At 40.3% G+C, this 14,359-nt stretch overlaps 1 protein-coding gene across 1 annotated transcript in view; it reads left to right on the plus strand.

Annotated features, from left to right (window-relative positions):
• Positions 1-14,359, plus strand: part of LOC147113464 (cubilin-like) — a 196,199-nt gene that overhangs the window by 111,730 nt on the left and 70,110 nt on the right. Inside the window, 7 exon segments of the mRNA XM_085996127.1 lie at positions 2,327-2,535; positions 3,162-3,309; positions 7,834-8,079; positions 8,580-8,816; positions 13,341-13,549; positions 13,667-13,693; positions 14,176-14,323. Coding sequence (XP_085852253.1) covers positions 2,327-2,535; positions 3,162-3,309; positions 7,834-8,079; positions 8,580-8,816; positions 13,341-13,549; positions 13,667-13,693; positions 14,176-14,323 — 1,224 coding nt within the window.

Raw genomic sequence — 14,359 nt, forward strand, 5'->3', positions numbered from 1 at the left:
ATGAAATTAGAGATGGGGTAGGAATGCAATGGTGGACCTTGCAGTATGATTACCCTGACAATTTTGCTGCAATATTGCCTGATTTGTGATCAGGTAACAAGTATAAGGGAGACTGGAAATATTCAAAGGGATATTGACCAATTAATCAGATAACAGAGAGAAAGACAGACAAATCTTAGCTAGATAAACATAAGCTAATGAATACTGGAACGAGAAAGGTAATCTATGTGCGTACTTTTGTAGAAAGGTTTTTTTTTGGTGTGGGGTTTGTGTCTGGCCAGTCAGCCGTATCTGAGCTGCTCCAGGCCCCGTGCGGTTTCGAATCGCTCCCCTTTCTGGTTCTGACCACTGGACGTATTTCAGTAGCGATGTAGACAAAACGAGACTCGTGGTTGGGTGCAAAGAAGACCAGTATTTTATTGAAATAAAGAATAAATTGCTAGACAGTGAAAATAATAATGAATACAGCACACTTTTACTTACTACAGCACACCTTTACTTAATACAGCACACCTTTACTTAACACAGCACACCTTTACTTAATGCAGCACACTTTTACCTAACGGGGAGGAGAGAAGACGGACACATCGAGGGAAAATTGACAAAAAATGACAATTTAACAAAATTCCCCTTTAATTCCCACCCCTTATACCTATCTAGGTTGCCTTGTAATGGGCCAGAAAGTTTATGCTCACCAGTAAACGCCTGCTCTGTGCCCCTGCCGTCTACCTTTTCTTCTTCACCACCCCGAAGTAGAGATACCCCAGTAATTCAAAAGTAACTACTGGTATTCCATTTCTTTGGGCGGGCTGCTGAGCTGTTCCTCTTGTCGGCAGGGCACCGGAGGCAAGGCGGTAGAGAGAGAGAGAATGGCTTCCTGAGGGGCTATCTTTATACCCCATTGGGAGCCCTTATCTTCGCGCCCAAATCTGGATGTATCTGGGCTCACACAAAAGGGACCGATCTGTCCCCATTGACTGTAATGGGTTTGAATGTGGCTATGATGCGTTTCCCATTCATTTAACTGGTCTGTGAATGGAGCTGACCAGTTTGAAATGTCCCACTGATTTCTCGAGTGCTGGACAAACAAATCCTTAAGTGTTCAGTAAACAGTACTTGAGAACAAGTGTAAACAATCCTCTGTCCTGCGGTTACATTTCAACCGCAATTGATTGACAGCTTCAAGCGCTTAAGCCCTTGAGTCAACCCTGCTGAGAGCTTGTAAACAAATAATCCTTTGTTCCGTGTTGAAAATTTCCTAAACCGCAGTTGATTGACAGTTTCAAGTACTCAGAGGCTGGTATTCTTTTCAATCCTATGTCAGCCAATGATGGGAGATATTCAGACAGGCTGTCTTTCTCCTTTGCCATGAGGCCTGACAGCCATCTTTGATGCTCTGGGGTTTTAAGGTACATTCCAACCAGGTTTTCTTTAATTAAATCATCTTCGGGGGCTGCCGAAATTTTGCGAACCTTACACAATGAAGGATTGTTTGTTGGCAAAAATATAAAAGCAAAAAGATTTGGGTGTGATTATTAATTATTCATTGAAAGTGCTCCGTCAATATGAAGTTACTATCTACGAGGACAATCAAATACCAAGATACTCCTCAAAGACATTTGATTATAAGTCAAAACAAGTTACAATTTGAACTTGTATCAAGGACAGTGTTACATTGTATATGAGCCAGAGAAGAATGGCAGGACTTATGCTAGGAATTTCCTCAGGGTCTCCCAATTTGCTGCCATAACTGTGATTGAAAACTGTTTATCGGTCCACCCGATGTTCCTGCATATCTTCTGCTGAAATTACAGAAATTCCTGGTATTATTTCTTAAGTTATGAAGAGAACTCACAGAATCAAACCAGGACTTACATGAGAAAATATCAAAGGGGCACAAATCAGGATGTAAGGAAGCTACTTAATTTCAATTGGGAGCAGAAATGTGGAAATGAGGAAACGTGTTCAAAATTATTCTATATGGGAAGAAAGCACCCTGGGCTGACCAATGGAAGTTGAAACTAGATAGATATTCAAGTATATGCTTGCTAACCTTGAAAAGTTGGGAGTGAAATTTTACAAGTAAATTTGTTAGAGTATGTGCTAAGGCAAATTAGACTACATCGCTTGAAAGAATGGTGGACGGATTGAGTAGCCTATACTTGTCCAATATTTCCTCATGTTCTTTGTTTGGGTCCTGAAATGCCTTCTAATGGTGCTTATACATGCAGACATATTTATAATTGTCTGATTTATTAAGTAAGTTGATAAAAAAGAATGGATTACTGTGAAATTCATTTTCCAACTATGATCATTTTCTTGACAGCCTGGAAGTTACATCAACTTGCTCGTATGATTATATTGCAATATACGATGGGCCTTCAACATATTCGACTTTGCTTTCAAAAATTTGTCATGGGTCAAATCAGACATTTACATCATCGTCCAACAGTATGACAATATTTTTTAGCTCTGATTCCAGTGTAACTAGTCGAGGATTTACTGCAAACTACTACTCTCTGCCAATCAATGATGGTGAGCTTTGTTACACTTCTTGTCTCAAAATTGCAATGTACTTTAAACTAGAAGAATTGTAGATAAATTAGGAATGGATTCTGTTTAATAATGTATTTATTTTTATTATTTTGATAGACACTACTGAAACAGCATCGACAACAGGTACAGTAAAATGTCCTCGAAAATATATTGATCCACATTAGAATGATTAAAGTTCATTACATTTATTTTAAAATTGGTCTCAGCCAGGGCAATGGTAAGGGTGCTACAATTGGCCTCAGTGCCCAGATTAGATAGGGAGGTAAAGAGCAGGTCCAATCAGGGTTCCCACTTCTGATTGCAGTCTAGTAACTGCCATTGGTGAAATCTGTATCAGGCTCAGCTGTGATGCCCCAACAGTTAACCTGTGAACATTCACTGTCAAGGCTCACATAAGACCAACAGTCACTTAAGCGAGGTACTAGAGGGTGGCTTCCAGCTGTGGAACCTTATTCCAACAAGGATTAAATGGGTTCAAGAGAGAAGGTGAGGGTGAGGAAAGGAAAATTGGCAAAGAATATTGGTAGGGGTGAAAGAAAGGAAATGGTTGTTCTTCTGCCATGTATTGCCCCACCTGAACTTATTCATTTCCTTACTGTTAATAGGTGGATCTTGTGGAGGGTATCTTGAAGGTGCCTATGGGTCTTTCAGTAGTCAAGGTTATCCATACTCCTATCCAAATAATGCACGGTGCACTTGGTACATAAGAGTGGACAGAAATCAAGCAATAAAGCTGGAGTTTACTGACATTAGGTAGGTAAAAATGTTTTCACTTTCATATTTTAATGTAAATAATGGCAGGAGTATTTGCTGTCAATTAACTATTGCTGATGGATTTACTTAAATTATTACGGGGGGGTGGTGTGGACCAATAATTTGATGTTGAGTGCCAGAAGTTCTGTGTTAGTATCACATTTTTGGCCCCTGGGCGCATTCTTTTAAACTGAAATATGCCCCACAGAAAGACTTAAGGAGGTATTCTCCATTTTGTCTACAAAAAACAGTATTATAGAAATCTGTTATGTCAGTCTACATCAAAACACCACCCAGAGTTAACTGATGCATCAGATGATCTTTCTCTGGCCGGCTGATACCCAGCTGAATCGAGATCAGCATGCTTCCTGGTCCCAGATGCCGAGTTTTTGAGTTTTGTTTTTCATCCAGAGCTGACATTCAATTAAGAAACGCAGCTCGCTGCCCAGCTAAATGATCTTTAGCTGGTGACGGGCAGGAAGATTAACAGTTATCGGTTTAATATGTAATCCTGTAAAGTCAAAACAGTAAAGAGATTCAACGTAATGCCTGATTCCGTCTCCACATCAATTCTTCCTACTTCATTGAATCCTTGAGTAACCTTTCCAGGGTGGAACGGGGAAATGTTTGGGAGCAATGACCAAAGTTTTTGGGCATCAAAACAGAGGTAACAATTAGTCTTGGGTCGGTTAACCATCACATGGTTGAATGAGCATTCTTTCCTAAATGTGCTCCCAGAAACTACAGTCATTATAGAGATATTTCAGAACTTACTTTCTTACTACAGAATTTTCCATAAGTTGTGGAAAAATTGCAAACTACTGCACTCTTGCTATTTCTAACATCCTCACACTGGTTATATAACTTTCAAGGCCATGAAAATCGGTGACCCTTCCAGTGTATTCCTCTGATAACTTTAATGGAAGTCCATTAGAAGGGACAAAATTAAGATCAGGACTCGCCACATCAGGACTTCTTGTTTTTCCAGTCCTCAGAGGAACCCGGTATCGATGAGACCTGTGGAAATGGGGCCTAACTGGTGTCCAGCCTGGGATTCGGGCCTGGACCCCTGAAGAAAGAGATATCTTTGAAGGAATTATTTCAAAGCAGTCCCTTGGGGAAAGCCATTACTTCTTTCGGGGGCTGGCATCCACCCTCCTCCAGAATTCAGTCTGCCCTTCTTGTGCTGCTGGGCCTGTATTCCCCATGCACAGAGGAAATTCATGGGAAGATTGTAATGAGTTTGGTCCAAATATCACTGAGAGTAATTTCTCCCAAATTGTATCTTTTTAATGCACTTTATTATGTTTATGGATGCAGAAATTGCTTTTTCTGGTTATCAGGGAGAAATCTGTGGACTGGATCTACACAGGGAATGCTATCGATTAGACTTTACCCATATCTCCTTCTTCTCATAAAGATACAGCAAGACCTCGACCACTGTATCATAAAAAGACACAAAGCCTCAAAAGTAATGAAGACTGGAACCCATAGAATCATAGAATGATACAGCATAGAAGGAGGCCATTCGGCCCATCGTGCCTGTGCCAGGTCTTTGGTAGAGCTATCCAATTAATCCCGCTCCCCTGCTCTTTCCCCATAGCCCTGTAAATTTTTCCCTTCAAGTATTTATCCAATTCTCTTTAGAATGTTATTATTGAATCTGCTTCCACCACCCTTTTAGGCAGAGCATTCCAGATCACAACAACTCTCTGCGTAAAAAAACTTTCGTATCATCTGCAAACTTTGAAATTATGCCCTGTAAACTGAAGTCCAGGTTATTTATATATATCAAAATGAGCAGTGGTTGTAATATCGACCCTTACAAAACACCACTGTATACCTCACTCCAGTCTGAAGAACAACTTTTCACCACTACTCTCTGCTTTCTGTCCAGTAGCTAGTAAATTTTCTAACAGTAGAAGTACCCTTTGCCGTATTAGGTATGAATAGTGTGAGCAGCAGACACTTGCAGTACTGCTGCAACTAAAGCAAAATAAACCTGAAATAAAAACAGAAAATGCTGGAAATATTCAGCAGGTCAGGCAGCATCTGTAGAGAGAGAAACAGGGTTAACGTTTCAGGTCGATGACCCTTCATCAGTACTGTGTTGGTCAATGCTCCTGGACAAAGCATTATTCAATGATTATCTTCTGTTTACTATTGCTCAGTCAGATTTCACACCGGCTGGGGGAGACATGAAATTAGAGATGGGATAGGAATGCAATGGTGGACCTTGCAGTATGATTACCCTGACAATTTTGCTGCAATATTGCCTGATTTGTGATCAGGTAACAAGTATAAGGGAGACTGGAAATATTCAAAGGGATATTGACCAATTAATCAGATAACAGAGAGAAAGACAGACAAATCTTAGCTAGATAAACATAAGCTAATGAATACTGGAACGAGAAAGGTAATCTATGTGCGTACTTTTGTAGAAAGGTTTTTTTTTGGTGTGGGGTTTGTGTCTGGCCAGTCAGGCGTATCTGAGCTGCTCCAGGCCCCGTGCGGTTTCGAATCGCTCCCCTTTCTGGTTCTGACCGCCGGACGTATTTCAGTAGCGATGTAGACAAAACGAGACTCGTGGTTGGGTGCAAAGAAGACCAGTATTTTATTGAAATAAAGAATAAATTGCTAGACAGTGAAAATAATAATGAATACAGCACACTTTTACTTACTACAGCACACCTTTACTTAATACAGCACACCTTTACTTAACACAGCACACCTTTACTTAATGCAGCACACTTTTACCTAACGGGGAGGAGAGAAGACGGACACATCGAGGGAAAATTGACAAAAAATGACAATTTAACAAAATTCCCCTTTAATTCCCACCCCTTATACCTATCTAGGTTGCCTTGTAATGGGCCAGAAAGTTTATGCTCACCAGTAAACGCCTGCTCTGTGCCCCTGCCATCTACCTTTTCTTCTTCACCACCCCGAAGTAGAGATACCCCAGTAATTCAAAAGTAACTACTGGTATTCCATTTCTTTGGGCGGGCTGCTGAGCTGTTCCCTTTGTTGGCAGGGCACCGGAGGCAAGGCGGTAGAGAGAGAGAGAATGGCTTCCTGAGGGGCTATCTTTATACCCCATTGGGAGCCCTTATCTTCGCGCCCAAATCTGGATGTATCTGGGCTCACACAAAAGGGACCGATCTGTCCCCATTGACTGTAATGGGTTTGAATGTGGCTATGATGCGTTTCCCATTCATTTAACTGGTCTGTGAATGGAGCTGACCAGTTTGAAATGTCCCACTGATTTCTCGAGTGCTGGACAAACAAATCCTTAAGTGTTCAGTAAACAGTACTTGAGAACAAGTGTAAACAATCCTCTGTCCTGCGGTTACATTTCAACCGCAATTGATTGACAGCTTCAAGCGCTTAAGCCCTTGAGTCAACCCTGCTGAGGGCTTGTAAACAAATAATCCTTTGTTCCGTGTTGAAAATTTCCTAAACCGCAGTTGATTGACAGTTTCAAGTACTCAGAGGCTGGTATTCTTTTCAATCCTATGTCAGCCAATGATGGGAGATATTCAGACAGGCTGTCTTTCTCCTTTGCCATGAGGCCTGACAGCCATCTTTGATGCTCTGGGGTTTTAAGGTACATTCCAACCAGGTTTTCTTTAATTAAATAATCTTCGGGGGCTGCCGAAATTTTGCGAACCTTACACAATGAAGGATTGTTTGTTGGCAAAAATATAAAAGCAAAAAGATTTGGGTGTGGCTATTAATTATTCATTGAAAGTGCTCCGTCAATATGAAGTTACTATCTACGAGGACAATCAAATACCAAGATACTCCTCAAAGACATTTGATTATAAGTCAAAACAAGTTACAATTTGAACTTGTATCAAGGACAGTGTTACATTGTATATGAGCCAGAGAAGAATGGCAGGACTTATGCTAGGAATTTCCTCAGGGTCTCCCAATTTGCTGCCATAACTGTGATTGAAAACTGTTTATCGGTCCACCCGATGTTCCTGCATATCTTCTGCTGAAATTACAGAAATTCCTGGTATTATTTCTTAAGTTATGAAGAGAACTCACAGAATCAAACCAGGACTTACATGAGAAAATATCAAAGGGGCACAAATCAGGATGTAAGGAAGCTACTTAATTTCAATTGGGAGCAGAAATGTGGAAATGAGGAAACGTGTTCAAAATTATTCTATATGGGAAGAAAGCACCCTGGGCTGACCAATGGAAGTTGAAACTAGATAGATATTCAAGTATATGCTTGCTAACCTTGAAAAGTTGGGAGTGAAATTTTACAAGTAAATTTGTTAGAGTATGTGCTAAGGCAAATTAGACTACATCGCTTGAAAGAATGGTGGACGGATTGAGTAGCCTATACTTGTCCAATATTTCCTCATGTTCTTTGTTTGGGTCCTGAAATGCCTTCTAATGGTGCTTATACATGCAGACATATTTATAATTGTCTGATTTATTAAGTAAGTTGATAAAAAAGAATGGATTACTGTGAAATTCATTTTCCAACTATGATCATTTTCTTGACAGCCTGGAAGTTACATCAACTTGCTCGTATGATTATATTGCAATATACGATGGGCCTTCAACATATTCGACTTTGCTTTCAAAAATTTGTCATGGATCAAATCAGACATTTACATCATCGTCCAACAGTATGACAATATTTTTTAGCTCTGATTCCAGTGTAACTAGTCGAGGATTTACTGCAAACTACTACTCTCTGCCAATCAATGATGGTGAGCTTTGTTACACTTCTTGTCTCAAAATTGCAATGTACTTTAAACTAGAAGAATTGTAGATAAATTAGGAATGGATTCTGTTTAATAATGTATTTATTTTTATTATTTTGATAGACACTACTGAAACAGCATCGACAACAGGTACAGTAAAATGTCCTCGAAAATATATTGATCCACATTAGAATGATTAAAGTTCATTACATTTATTTTAAAATTGGTCTCAGCCAGGGCAATGGTAAGGGTGCTACAATTGGCCTCAGTGCCCAGATTAGATAGGGAGGTAAAGAGCAGGTCCAATCAGGGTTCCCACTTCTGATTGCAGTCTAGTAACTGCCATTGGTGAAATCTGTATCAGGCTCAGCTGTGATGCCCCAACAGTTAACCTGTGAACATTCACTGTCAAGGCTCACATAAGACCAACAGTCACTTAAGCGAGGTACTAGAGGGTGGCTTCCAGCTGTGGAACCTTATTCCAACAAGGATTAAATGGGTTCAAGAGAGAAGGTGAGGGTGAGGAAAGGAAAATTGGCAAAGAATATTGGTAGGGGTGAAAGAAAGGAAATGGTTGTTCTTCTGCCATGTATTGCCCCACCTGAACTTATTCATTTCCTTACTGTTAATAGGTGGATCTTGTGGAGGGTATCTTGAAGGTGCCTATGGGTCTTTCAGTAGTCAAGGTTATCCATACTCCTATCCAAATAATGCACGGTGCACTTGGTACATAAGAGTGGACAGAAATCAAGCAATAAAGCTGGAGTTTACTGACATTAGGTAGGTAAAAATGTTTTCACTTTCATATTTTAATGTAAATAATGGCAGGAGTATTTGCTGTCAATTAACTATTGCTGATGGATTTACTTAAATTATTACGGGGGGGTGGTGTGGACCAATAATTTGATGTTGAGTGCCAGAAGTTCTGTGTTAGTATCACATTTTTGGCCCCTGGGCGCATTCTTTTAAACTGAAATATGCCCCACAGAAAGACTTAAGGAGGTATTCTCCATTTTGTCTACAAAAAACAGTATTATAGAAATCTGTTATGTCAGTTTACATCAAAACACCACCCAGAGTTAACTGATGCATCAGATGATCTTTCTCTGGCCGGCTGATACCCAGCTGAATCGAGATCAGCATGCTTCCTGGTCCCAGATGCCGAGTTTTTGAGTTTTGTTTTTCATCCAGAGCTGACATTCAATTAAGAAACGCAGCTCGCTGCCCAGCTAAATGATCTTTAGCTGGTGACGGGCAGGAAGATTAACAGTTATCGGTTTAATATGTAATCCTGTAAAGTCAAAACAGTAAAGAGATTCAACGTAATGCCTGATTCCGTCTCCACATCAATTCTTCCTACTTCATTGAATCCTTGAGTAACCTTTCCAGGGTGAAACGGGGAAATGTTTGGGAGCAATGACCAAAGTTTTTGGGCATCAAAACAGAGGTAACAATTAGTCTTGGGTCGGTTAACCATCACATGGTTGAATGAGCATTCTTTCCTAAATGTGCTCCCAGAAACTACAGTCATTATAGAGATATTTCAGAACTTACTTTCTTACTATAGAATTTTCCATAAGTTGTGGAGAAATTGCAAACTACTGCACTCTTGCTATTTCTAACATCCTCACACTGGTTATATAACTTTCAAGGCCATGAAAATCGGTGACCCTTCCAGTGTATTCCTCTGATAACTTTAATGGAAGTCCATTAGAAGGGACAAAATTAAGATCAGGACTCGCCACATCAGGACTTCTTGTTTTTCCAGTCCTCAGAGGAACCCGGTATCGATGAGACCTGTGGAAATGGGGCCTAACTGGGGTCCAGCCTGGGATTCGGGCCTGGACCCCTGAAGAAAGAGGTATCTTTGAAGGAATTATTTCAAAGCAGTCCCTTGGGGAAAGCCATTACTTCTTTCGGGGGCTGGCATCCACCCTCCTCCAGAATTCAGTCTGCCCTTCTTGTGCTGCTGGGCCTGTATTCCCCATGCACAGAGGAAATTCATGGGAAGATTGTAATGAGTTTGGTCCAAATATCACTGAGAGTAATTTCTCCCAAATTGTATCTTTTTAATGTACTTTATTATGTTTATGGATGCAGAAATTGCTTTTTCTGGTTATCAGGGAGAAATCTGTGGACTGGATCTACACAGGGAATGCTATCGATTAGATTTTACCCATATCTCCTTCTTCTCATAAAGATACAGCAAGACCTCGACCACTGTATCATAAAAAGACACAAAGCCTCAAAAGTAATGAAGACTGGAACCCATAGAATCATAGAATGATACAGCATAGAAGGAGGCCATTCAGCCCATCGTGCCTGTGCCAGGTCTTTGGTAGAGCTATCCAATTAATCCCGCTCCCCTGCTCTTTCCCCATAGCCCTGTAAATTTTTCCCTTCAAGTATTTATCCAATTCTCTTTAGAATGTTATTATTGAATCTGCTTCCACCACCCTTTTAGGCAGAGCATTCCAGATCACAACAACTCTCTGCGTAAAAAAACTTTCGTATCATCTGCAAACTTTGAAATTATGCCCTGTAAACTGAAGTCCAGGTTATTTATATATATCAAAATGAGCAGTGGTTGTAATATCGACCCTTACAAAACACCACTGTATACCCCACTCCAGTCTGAAGAACAACTTTTCACCACTACTCTCTGCTTTCTGTCCAGTAGCTAGTAAATTTTCTAACAGTAGAAGTACCCTTTGCCGTATTAGGTATGAATAGTGTGAGCAGCAGACACTTGCAGTACTGCTGCAACTAAAGCAAAATAAACCTGAAATAAAAACAGAAAATGCTGGAAATATTCAGCAGGTCAGGCAGCATCTGTAGAGAGAGAAACAGGGTTAACGTTTCAGGTCGATGACCCTTCATCAGTACTGTGTTGGTCAATGCTCCTGGACAAAGCATTATTCAATGATTATCTTCTGTTTACTATTGCTCAGTCAGATTTCACACCGGCTGGGGGAGACATGAAATTAGAGATGGGGTAGGAATGCAATGGTGGACCTTGCAGTATGATTACCCTGACAATTTTGCTGCAATATTGCCTGATTTGTGATCAGGTAACAAGTATAAGGGAGACTGGAAATATTCAAAGGGATATTGACCAATTAATCAGATAACAGAGAGAAAGACAGACAAATCTTAGCTAGATAAACATAAGCTAATGAATACTGGAACGAGAAAGGTAATCTATGTGCGTACTTTTGTAGAAAGGTTTTTTTTTGGTGTGGGGTTTGTGTCTGGCCAGTCAGGCGTATCTGAGCTGCTCCAGGCCCCGTGCGGTTTCGAATCGCTCCCCTTTCTGGTTCTGACCGCCGGACGTATTTCAGTAGCGATGTAGACAAAACGAGACTCGTGGTTGGGTGCAAAGAAGACCAGTATTTTATTGAAATAAAGAATAAATTGCTAGACAGTGAAAATAATAATGAATACAGCACACTTTTACTTACTACAGCACACCTTTACTTAATACAGCACACCTTTACTTAACACAGCACACCTTTACTTAATGCAGCACACTTTTACCTAACGGGGAGGAGAGAAGACGGACACATCGAGGGAAAATTGACAAAAAATGACAATTTAACAAAATTCCCCTTTAATTCCCACCCCTTATACCTATCTAGGTTGCCTTGTAATGGGCCAGAAAGTTTATGCTCACCAGTAAACGCCTGCTCTGTGCCCCTGCCGTCTACCTTTTCTTCTTCACCACCCCGAAGTAGAGATACCCCAGTAATTCAAAAGTAACTACTGGTATTCCATTTCTTTGGGCGGGCTGCTGAGCTGTTCCTCTTGTCGGCAGGGCACCGGAGGCAAGGCGGTAGAGAGAGAGAGAATGGCTTCCTGAGGGGCTATCTTTATACCCCATTGGGAGCCCTTATCTTCGCGCCCAAATCTGGATGTATCTGGGCTCACACAAAAGGGACCGATCTGTCCCCATTGACTGTAATGGGTTTGAATGTGGCTATGATGCGTTTCCCATTCATTTAACTGGTCTGTGAATGGAGCTGACCAGTTTGAAATGTCCCACTGATTTCTCGAGTGCTGGACAAACAAATCCTTAAGTGTTCAGTAAACAGTACTTGAGAACAAGTGTAAACAATCCTCTGTCCTGCGGTTACATTTCAACCGCAATTGATTGACAGCTTCAAGCGCTTAAGCCCTTGAGTCAACCCTGCTGAGGGCTTGTAAACAAATAATCCTTTGTTCCGTGTTGAAAATTTCCTAAACCGCAGTTGATTGACAGCTTCAAGTACTCAGAGGCTGGTATTCTTTTCAATCCTATGTCAGCCAATGATGGGAGATATTCAGACAGGCTGTCTTTCTCCTTTGCCATGAGGCCTGACAGCCATCTTTGATGCTCTGGGGTTATAAGGTACATTCCAACCAGGTTTTCTTTAATTAAATAATCTTCGGGGGCTGCCGAAATTTTGCGAACCTTACACAATGAAGGATTGTTTGTTGGCAAAAATATAAAAGCAAAAAGATTTGGGTGTGATTATTAATTATTCATTGAAAGTGCTCCGTCAATATGAAGTTACTATCTACGAGGACAATCAAATACCAAGATACTCCTCAAAGACATTTGATTATAAGTCAAAACAAGTTACAATTTGAACTTGTATCAAGGACAGTGTTACATTGTATATGAGCCAGAGAAGAATGGCAGGACTTATGCTAGGAATTTCCTCAGGGTCTCCCAATTTGCTGCCATAACTGTGGTTGAAAACTGTTTATCGGTCCACCCGATGTTCCTGCATATCTTCTGCTGAAATTACAGAAATTCCTGGTATTATTTCTTAAGTTATGAAGAGAACTCACAGAATCAAACCAGGACTTACATGAGAAAATATCAAAGGGGCACAAATCAGGATGTAAGGAAGCTACTTAATTTCAATTGGGAGCAGAAATGTGGAAATGAGGAAACGTGTTCAAAATTATTCTATATGGGAAGAAAGCACCCTGGGCTGACCAATGGAAGTTGAAACTAGATAGATATTCAAGTATATGCTTGCTAACCTTGAAAAGTTGGGAGTGAAATTTTACAAGTAAATTTGTTAGAGTATGTGCTAAGGCAAATTAGACTACATCGCTTGAAAGAATGGTGGACGGATTGAGTAGCCTATACTTGTCCAATATTTCCTCATGTTCTTTGTTTGGGTCCTGAAATGCCTTCTAATGGTGCTTATACATGCAGACACATTTATAATTGTCTGATTTATTAAGTAAGTTGATAAAAAAGAATGGATTACTGTGAAATTCATTTTCCAACTATGATCATTTTCTTGACAGCCTGGAAGTTACATCAACTTGCTCGTATGATTATATTGCAATATACGATGGGCCTTCAACATATTCGACTTTGCTTTCAAAAATTTGTCATGGATCAAATCAGACATTTACATCATCGTCCAACAGTATGACAATATTTTTTAGCTCTGATTCCAGTGTAACTAGTCGAGGATTTACTGCAAACTACTACTCTCTGCCAATCAATGATGGTGAGCTTTGTTACACTTCTTGTCTCAAAATTGCAATGTACTTTAAACTAGAAGAATTGTAGATAAATTAGGAATGGATTCTGTTTAATAATGTATTTATTTTTATTATTTTGATAGACACTACTGAAACAGCATCGACAACAGGTACAGTAAAATGTCCTCGAAAATATATTGATCCACATTAGAATGATTAAAGTTCATTACATTTATTTTAAAATTGGTCTCAGCCAGGGCAATGGTAAGGGTGCTACAATTGGCCTCAGTGCCCAGATTAGATAGGGAGGTAAAGAGCAGGTCCAATCAGGGTTACCACTTCTGATTGCAGTCTAGTAACTGCCATTGGTGAAATCTGTATCAGGCTCAGCTGTGATGCCCCAACAGTTAACCTGTGAACATTCACTGTCAAGGCTCACATAAGACCAACAGTCACTTAAGCGAGGTACTAGAGGGTGGCTTCCAGCTGTGGAACCTTATTCCAACAAGGATTAAATGGGTTCAAGAGAGAAGGTGAGGGTGAGGAAAGGAAAATTGGCAAAGAATATTGGTAGGGGTGAAAGAAAGGAAATGGTTGTTCTTCTGCCATGTATTGCCCCACCTGAACTTATTCATTTCCTTACTGTTAATAGGTGGATCTTGTGGAGGGTATCTTGAAGGTGCCTATGGGTCTTTCAGTAGTCAAGGTTATCCATACTCCTATCCAAATAATGCACGGTGCACTTGGTACATAAGAGTGGACAGAAATCAAGCAATAAAGCTGGAGTTTACTGACATTAGGTAGGTAAAAATGTTTTCACTTTCATATTTTAATGT

Source organism: Somniosus microcephalus, chromosome 8 (assembly GCF_052327205.1).
Source record: "Somniosus microcephalus isolate GS21.2 chromosome 8, FLI_Smic_1.0, whole genome shotgun sequence".
NCBI classification, from domain to species: domain Eukaryota; kingdom Metazoa; phylum Chordata; class Chondrichthyes; order Squaliformes; family Somniosidae; genus Somniosus; species Somniosus microcephalus.